At 51.5% G+C, this 8,883-nt stretch overlaps 1 protein-coding gene across 1 annotated transcript; it reads right to left on the bottom strand.

Moving 5' to 3' along the window:
• Positions 1–256: 256 nt before the first annotated feature.
• On the bottom strand, positions 257–7,407 carry LOC148431302 (sentrin-specific protease 3-like). Its single transcript, XM_088466102.1, has 4 exons — positions 7,275–7,407; positions 1,161–1,244; positions 1,026–1,076; positions 257–929 (listed from the first exon to the last, which is right to left on the bottom strand). Exons 1-4 carry the CDS (start codon positions 7,293–7,295, stop codon positions 819–821), a joined length of 267 nt encoding a protein of 88 aa, XP_088322228.1. The 5' UTR covers positions 7,296–7,407; the 3' UTR covers positions 257–818.
• Positions 7,408–8,883: the final 1,476 nt, after the last annotated feature.

The following is an 8,883-nucleotide window of genomic DNA, read 5'->3' as shown; positions in this document are numbered from 1 at the left end:
TATTTAGCATGCCAGCGTCTCTCTTCTGAGGCTTCTCACCTGTGCAATCCCCTTTGGCTTTGGACTTGCAGGCGCAGGGTCTGCCCTGTAGAATTGTGTATTGCAGTGCCTGCAGCGGCCAGTGCTGGGTAGATGCAGGGACAGGTAATCCATACACAGAAAGCCCGTCTGCAACCCCTGCACCTCATACAAAGGATCCCCCACCCCCCCCCATTGCACACAGCGAGTACGACTCGCACCATCACCCAGGATATAGGCACAGCATATTTTCGCAAACTGTACAAAAATAGGATGCTAATACAGTCATATTGTAGGCATCACAAGCAAGATATATACATATTAAAAAAAAAAAAAAAAGTCTATAGAACTTTTTATTTGTTTTTCAGTTTTCTTGTTTTTCTGCCAAAAAAAGAAAAAAAAAAAAAACTACAAATTTTTCCCAGAAACCATTTAAATAACAAAAAAAAAAAAAAAAAAAATACACAAGAAAAAATAAAGAGAGACACAGAGGGCAGGGAGGACTTGTATAGGGGTGAATGGGGCACATTACAGAATCTCTGAATAGGTTCGGTGGGATGCAGACTGGCTGCAGGGTAACTGGGTGGAGACAAGGGACCCTGGCTGGGCGTTTAGAAAACTCAAAGACTCCACAACTGAATTTACAAGTGAAGGCTCCACACAGAGCCTCCTGGGATGGGTCAGGGAGGGTGTTCCTCAGTACAGACACAGGGTGGGCAGTTACGCATCACGGAGAGCCCCTCTAGGACGCGGTAAGACCCTGGCTCAGTCCGTACGCTGCCTCCGCCTGGCAGGTGGTATCACACAGTCAGCTTGCAGTGACAGAGCTCCTTGTACATCTGGCGCCTCAGCTTGGGCATGTCCTGCTGACCAAAGCTGAAGGGGAGCTCCAGGGCCAGGAACTTGCTGTACTGCAGGAGGAAAGAGAAAAGCAGGAAGGGGGATTTATATATCGTACATACGTCTCATTGTGACGCCGCTCAGACGTAGAGGGTAAGAGGACTCACCTGCAGCACAAACGCCCCGCAGTCGCTGTCATTATTCTGTCTGGCAACATTCTGCAGAGGAGGAGGAGGAGACCATCAGTGACCATCGCCGGGGAGAGGACAGAATAGGGGGGAGCAGGGGTATCTAGTACTCACCATTTTAAAGAGTCCCTTCCAGCTATTCACAAACTCCAGCCGCTCTTTCTTCACTGCTTCAGCCTGCAGATATTTGGCTATATGCTGGGAGGGGTGTAAAATAAACCACACGATTTTGAGAAATGTATAAAGTAGAGTTATTGTAAAAAACGTACCCTTGTTAACACTCTTTCTTCAAAGTCCAGAGGAAGACAATGGGGATGTAGGTAGTACCTGGAGGACCGGACAATAACAGCAAAGTTTTTTCCTATCCCAGGATGCTCCGGTCCTTCCCCTTTTACCCCGCCCACAGCCTGAGGGCAACTCGATTTTGTTAACAAGCCCAAGGCAGGAGCAGGAGAGGAGGAAGACTGGTACACTGAGGAATCACACTCTCACACACAGACGGAAACAAGTGACCAAGAGAAGAAACCCATAGAAGCCAGGTGCGTCAGGGCAGGGACCCTATGGACTTCGAAGAAAGAGTTAACAAAAGAGAAGTTTTACCACAACTCATTTTTTTCTTCAGGGTCCATAGGGCTCCACAGGGAGACAATGGTGATGTCCTAAAGCAGTTGTTGAAGGTCGTGGACGCTCCTGAGCTGGGAGGAGAACCCTACGCCCGAAGGAAGCACCACGAGAGGCCAATGTATCAAAGGCCTAAGAAAGGTGTGGACCGAAGACCACGTGGCCGCCGTGCACAATTGCTGTTCAGCAGAGGCGCTACACCGCATTGCCCACGAGGGACCCACAGAGCGAGTAGAATGAGCAGATACGGTAGCCGGCACAGGAAGGTCAGTCTGCATGTAAGCCTGTGAGATAGTCGTGTAAATCCATCTGGCCAGAGTCTGTTTGTTAGCTGGCCAGCCCTTCCTATGGAATCCATATAAGATGAAGAGGGAGTCTGATTTCCTGATGGAAGTAGTGCGGTCCACATAGATCTTCAGAGGCCTCACCTGCCGAGAGGTCTGGTGATTGAAAGGTAAGAACCACAATTTCTCCATTAAGGCGGAAACGAGAAACCACCTTGGGTAAGAAGTCTGCGCACGTTCTAAGAACAGCCCTGTCCTGATGAAAGACAAAAAAAAAGGAAAATGCTATAGCCAGAAGAAACAGTCAACACAGTGAGCCACTTCGCATCCACTGATTCCAAGGGTTTGAATGGAGGTTCTTGAAGTGCGTGGAGAACCACTGACAAATCCCACGGAGCCACATGAGGGACAAAAGGGAGGTTGTATACATAGAACACCTTGTAGGAAGGTGTGAAAATCCGGTAGAGGAGAAATTCTGCGCTGGAACCAGATGGACAGAGCAGAGACCTGCACTTTCAGAGATGCTAGGCGGAGTCCAAGATCCCCAACTTGAAGACAGACAAGTATTCTAGAAACCTTAAAAACCTGAGGGTCAGTTTCTAGGGCCACTGGAAATATGTATGCCATACCCGGTAATAAATCCTGGCAGAGGCTGGTTTACAAGCTCTGATCATGGACTGGACCACAGAGCTAGAAAATACCTTAGACCTTAGGGGTGATGTCTCAAGACCCAAGCCGTTAAAGACAGGTGGGCCTGGTCCGGATGTAGACAGGGACCCTGAGACAACAGGTCTGGTCGAAGAGGAAGTTGAATAGGAGAGTCTATGGAGAGACTTTAAAGAAAGATCGGCGTACCACTGGCGTCTGGGCCAAGCCAGAGCGATCAACAGGACTGTGCCCCCTTCCTGTTTGAACTTCCGAAGAAGGGATATTTGAGGGGAAAAAGGTATGCCAAATGGAAGGTCCACCTCACAGATAATGCGTCCACGAAGGCTGCGTTGGGGTCCCTTGTCCTGGCTCCATACACTGGAAGCTTGTGGTTGTGTCTTGAGACCATGAGGTCCACATCCGGTACACCCCATTTGTCCACCAGGAGCTGAAAGACTTTTGGATGTAGAGACTACGCTCCTGCATGCATGTCACGATTGCTTAGGAAATTCGCTTCCCAATTGAGAATTCCTGGGATGAACACTGCGGAGATGGTGTTCAGTCCATGTAAGAATGCAGGACACTTCTGCCAATGCTGCCCGACTTAGAGTGACTCCTTGGTGATTAATGTAGGCCACTGCCATGGCGTTGGACTGAACTTGTACTGGCCTGCCCTGAAGACCCTGAGCCAGACAGAGATCTGTAGATGGATCAGAGTTCCAGGACGTTGACTACAAGACTGCCTCGGCTAGAGTGCGGGCCGATCACTGCGCTCCACCTGCGGAGGCTTGTGTTCGTGGTTAAGCGTACCCATTCCGGGATCCAAAAGGGGCGTCCCTTGTTCAAGTGGGACATCTATAGCCAGCAGGGAGAGGCTCATCGTCTGGGATCTGAGCAGATGGGGCAGCCCATTCCACCTGGAGAGGATCAGGTGTTGTAGGGGGGGGGGCCTAGAGTGAAACTGAGCAAACTCCACCATGTCGAAGGTGGACACCATGGATCCCAGGGTCTGCATTGCAGAGTGAATTGACACTCGGTGACTGTTACGGTGCATACACACGGTCAGATTTTTCCTTCAGATTGAACGATTTTTAAATCGTTATCGTTCATATCTGAAGGAAAATCGTTCATATCTGACATGCCTGAACGATGGACGATCAACGATGCGCGTTCCCGATGGTCAGATAACGATTTCTGATATCTGATGTGTTTGCAGTCAGACTTGGACGATTCCATTCATTTTAATGCAGTCAAAAATCGTTCAATCGTTCATCTGACAAATCTGACAAGTCTGACCGTGTGTACGCTCCATTAGTCTGCGCACCCGATGCTGTAATACCGAGATTTTGTTTGCTGTTAGGAAGATTCTCTGAACCTGAGAGTCCAGGAGGGCTCCCAGATGTGCCATTCTTTGAGAAGGTGTCAAGGAAGACTTCCAGTTGATCAGCCAACCGTACGTTTGTAGAAAGGCAATGGTTATCTGTAGATGGCGGTGAAGAATTTCTGGGTAGCTGGCCAACAGCAAGAGATCGTCTAAAGCTGGTTGTACTAGTGTATGGCCAGCTTTAGATGCAATTCATCATACAATTTGCTGCTTTTTTGACACGCGATGTACATACGATCTGACGTACAATCACTTGCCCCTATACGACTGGTCGTGATACGATCGATCATGCGCCTCACCGAAAACATAACAGATTTAAAATGACGCCACTCGGACGCATGGTGTATCGCATGTGCAAATACACGGCACGATCTGCATAAGATTACGACAGATAATATGGGCCGCACATCCGATCATGAGATAGGATAGAACACTCGGCGGGAGCGTGCATTGGATCGTATTCCTACCTAAATGCTACACAATTTCCACACAATGCATCGTACGATGCGTCTAAAATATTGCAATCGGCCCGAAATCGCGCTAGTGTCTGGCCAGCATAAGTATAGGAGCAGTCTGATCCCTTGACGACGAAGATAGGCCGCCATAACTGCCATGATCTTAGTAAAGACTCAAGCCGCTGTTGAAAAGCCAAGAGGCAGAGCCTGAAATTGGTAATGTTGCTGTAGTATAGCAAACCAGAGATACCGCTGATGAGAAGGCGCTATAAATACATGTAGGGAAGCGTCCTGACTGTCCAGAGACACCATAAAGTCCCCAGGCTCCATAGCCATGAAAATAGAGCGGAGGGTTTCCATACGAAACCTGGACACCCTGATAAACTTGTTCAGAGTCTTGAGGTTGAGGATAGGCTGATGAGAGCGTTGGGCTTCTGAACTAAGAAAAGGGTAGAATAATAGCCCTTCCCTCGCTGTGAGGAGGGCACCGGAATTATTACTCCTAAGGACTGAATGGCCTTTTCGGAGCAGCAGGGCATTGCTTGGATCCGATGGAGGGCCTGTGCAAAATAAATGCTCCCTCAGGAAGGAGAGGGCATATCTGTAGGAGACCACTTCTGTTACCCAGGCGCATCTGTTGTGGTCTGACGCCAGAACTGGGCAAATTAAAGAAGTCTGCCTCCCACCCCTGGGAGCCCCCAGGGAGAGGCCCGCCCCGTAAGGCTATAGGCTTGTCCTCAGGTTTGGTAGGTGGACGTCTAGTAGCCCAGGCGTGTTTGGTCCTAGGCTTTAGATGATGCCCGATGCCTTGGAAAGGATTGACCTTTAGCTTTTCCTTGAGGACGAAAAGGACTGAAAGGATGACATCCGGGGCTTCACATTATATGCAGAGGGCAGGAACGCCATCTTGGAAGCTGCCAAGGTAGTCACAGCTTTGTCCAATTCTGGTCCAAACAGGATGTCCCCAGAATAAGGCAGACACTCCAAAGCCTTTTTTAGAGTCCACATCTGCATTCCATGAGCAGAGCCAAACAATACGGCAGGTTACTACAGAAGTGGCAGATGCCGTTGAGGCTAGGAGAGCCGTACCCATAGCTGCTTCACCTAAATAGGAGGCTGCATCTCTAATGTGACATATGTAGGACAGCTGTTCCCTGGAAGCATCAGAGGGAAATGTCTCTTCTAGGGCCTCTGCCCAACTCTCAATGGGCTTTTGCCACCCAGGCCATAGCCCTAGCACAGAGGTTCTCAAACTCGGTCCTCAGGACCCCACACAGTTCACCAGCAGGTGCACAGGTGCATTCATTACTCACTGGCACATTTTAAAAGATTCTGTCAGGAAACCTGGAAAACATGCACTGTTTGGGGTCCTGAAGACAGAGTCTGAGAACCTGTGCCCTAGCAGGACAAGTAATAGCTCCTGTAAGAGAGTATATAGATTTCAGACAAGCTTCCATCCGTAGTCTCCTTCAAGGAGGTGGCAGTATGGATAAGTAAGGTAGCGTTCTTGACCAGACGTATCACGTGGGAATCCACTGCTGGGGGAACTTACCATTTAGTGCAATCAGTAGCGGGAAGAGGGTAAAAGGAACTTAAACTCTTTGGCAGCTGAAATCTTTTACTGGGCATATTCCATGCCTCGCTCATATGATTAGATAGCTGGTGAGGAAACTCGGGTAAAACTACTTTCTGTCGTTTAAAAAGAGTGCCGGTTTTGCCTTAGGAACATCGCTCTCACAAGTGCAGGTATATTCAATTTAAAGGGGGGGTTCCTCCTCTCCCGATGGGGAGTCAGTGAGTGGGGGAGGTCGGCGTCTTCTGCCTCCCCAGATGATAACTCAGACTCTGATAGCTGGGAGGACTGGGAAGATAACACATTACGCTTAGTAGGGTTACTAGGTAAGGGTCTCTCCTTTTGCAGCATTTGGTGAATGACTGTAGAGGAATCTACCAAACTCTACACTGAGGTAGAAAGTACCCATGGGTGAGGCAAAGTATGTGCAGGGAGTACCTGCTGTGGCCATCCCATAGGGGGAGCTACCACAGGGGCTGAGAGGTTGTACGCAATTTTTGCCAGCACATGTGAAAAGGTAGTGCAGGGGGGGGGGGGGGGGGGGTCCTGGAAAGACACGGGGGCTGAGGGGCCCGGGGCGGTATAATAAGTTGCACAAAGACGATCCTGAATGCGGTCCTGAAGCTAAGCTCCTTGAGCAGGACTTACAGGACACCAGAGTGGGAGTAGCAGGCTGCTTGTTATTCTTACCTCTGCCAGACATAGCTGCAAGAACAATGTAACACACAATCTGGCACAGTGCAGTGAGCAACCCAGATGTGTGTGTAATATGGTACAGTGTAGTGCGCAACAGCGATCTATAGTATGCGGTAGCCCTCACTAGTATAGGCAGATGTGAGGTACAATGACTCCCCTATTCCCGCCAGCAGTCTGGGATCCCGGGGAGCCTGGCTGGCTAGGTCCCCCTCAGAGCCCTGCCGAGAGTCCCTAGCCGAGGGCTGGTGTCACGGCGCCGTGGACGGGTGATGCAGACGTACAAAGGACTATTTCGCGCTGCTGCTCAGTTGAAATAAATGAAAATAAAAGTAAATAATGAAAATAAGCTCGGGCTGCTCAATAGCATGATGATCCAGCTCCTACCGGGCACCAACGAAACGGAGGTACCCTCAGGTATAGGGGGAAGGGCCGGAGCATGCTGGGATTGGAAAGCTTTGCTGTTGAAGTCTGATCCCCCCAGGTCCCACCTACACCCCACAGTCTCCCCTGTGGAGCCCTATGGACCCTGTAGAAGAGAGAATGCACGGTTTATCTCGGAGGAGTTACCTTGGGGCAGCGTCTGTTCATGGTGCGCTGGGAATCAAAGTAAGTAATGGTCCGTTTAGGGACGTCCCACGCAGATGAGAGACCAATGGACTTCTAGGTGTATTGGAATCAGGAGTAGCTGCTTACTAAATATATCCACCCTGAAAGCAAGGAAACGGGGAGCGTCAGATGGTCAGCGACCGCAGGGGACACTCACCGCGGGACCGTCACGGCATGGCTTCCGACACACCGGGAAATGAGGGGTCATATAGTATATTGTAAGTGACATATATCCTGCCATCCCCCCCCCCCCCCCCCCCCCCCCCCCCCCCCCCCCCCCCCCCAATTATGGGGCTGAGAACCTGGATCTTTCCCCTGCTCCTCTCTGGCCTCTTATGCCGGGTACACACTGACAGATCAACTGATCGCGCCAATATATCGGCTGCCCGTCGGCCAGTGCGTACCCGCGATATGTCGGTGAGACCCGTGGGCAGGACGCAGATGATGGCCGTTCAGTGTGTATGAACGGCCATCAACTGCAGATATATCTGTATATGTAAACGTGAACCATCGCTGGAAGCGCCATCTGCACAATCAGGAGAGGAGATCAATATTAGTGGACGCAAGTGGACATGTTAAAGCTGTAAGTTGGGGCCACAGAGCCACTATTGGCGGCCGCTGTTGTGTTCGCTAAGCAGCGAGAGAGGGGACAGATAACCATGAAGATAGAGGCGGCCGGGCGATGATGGGAACGGCAGAGGGTCAGTCTGTGCCAGGACACAAGACGTGACGATAATCGGAGCAGGAGCTAGTGAGAGATGATATACAGCAATATATACTATAACCCACTACAACGCGGAGCCGGTCACTTACATTCTTCGTCCATCTCTTCACCCCGTCATATCCTTTCTTTCTTAATTTGTCATAGAAAAAGCTGTTAAAGAAATGGACCTGGGGAACGAGAGAACAGAGGTATGTAAGAGCCCAGCAGAGGCCCCCAGGAAGCCCCCCCGCCCTCCTCACTAAGGGGTGACAGCAGCAGAGGCCCCCAGGAAGCCCCCCCGCCCTCCTCACTAAGGGGTGACAGCAGCAGACTCCCCCAGGAAGCCCCCCGTCCTCCTCACTAAGGGGTGACAGCAGCAGAGGCCCCCAGGAAGCCCCCCCGTCCTCTCTCACTAAGGGGTGACAGCAGCAGAGGCCCCCAGGAAGCCCCCCGTCCTCCTCACTAAGGGGTGACAGCAGCAGAGGCCCCCAGGAAGCCCCCCCGTCCTCCTCACTAAGGGGTGACAGCAGCAGAGGCCCCCCAGGAAGCCCCCCCGTCCTCCTCACTAAGGGGTGACAGCAGCAGAGGCCCCCCAGGAAGCCCCCCCGCCCCTCCCTCACTAAGGGGTGACAGCAGCAGACTCCCCCAGGAAGCCCCCCCGTCCTCCTCACTAAGGGGTGACAGCAGCAGAGGCCCCCAGGAAGCCCCCCCGTCCTCCTCACTAAGGGGTGACAGCAGCAGAGGCCCCCAGGAAGCCCCCCGTCCTCCTCACTAAGGGGTGACAGCAGCAGAGGCCCCCAGGAAGCCCCCCGTCCTCCTCACTAAGGGGTGACAGCAGCAGAGGCCCCCAGGAAGCCCCCCGTCCTC

This window comes from Taudactylus pleione, unplaced genomic scaffold, assembly GCF_031769625.1.
Source record: "Taudactylus pleione unplaced genomic scaffold, aTauple2 ptg002447l, whole genome shotgun sequence".
NCBI lineage: Eukaryota > Metazoa > Chordata > Amphibia > Anura > Myobatrachidae > Taudactylus > Taudactylus pleione.
This window is presented reverse-complemented; position numbering and strand designations above follow the sequence as displayed.

What these genes read in the sequence shown, in the direction of transcription:
- LOC148431302 (XM_088466102.1), bottom strand. Translation starts at nt 7,295, where the DNA reads ATGAACAGACGCTGCCCCAAG. An exon ending in TGAACAGACGCTGCCCCAAG is followed by an intron (nt 1,245 to 7,274) that starts GTAACTCCTCCG and finishes CACCCCTCCCAG; the next exon opens with CATATAGCCAAATATCTGCA. An exon ending in GCGGGGCGTTTGTGCTGCAG is followed by an intron (nt 930 to 1,025) that starts GTGAGTCCTCTT and finishes TTCCTCCTGCAG; the next exon opens with TACAGCAAGTTCCTGGCCCT.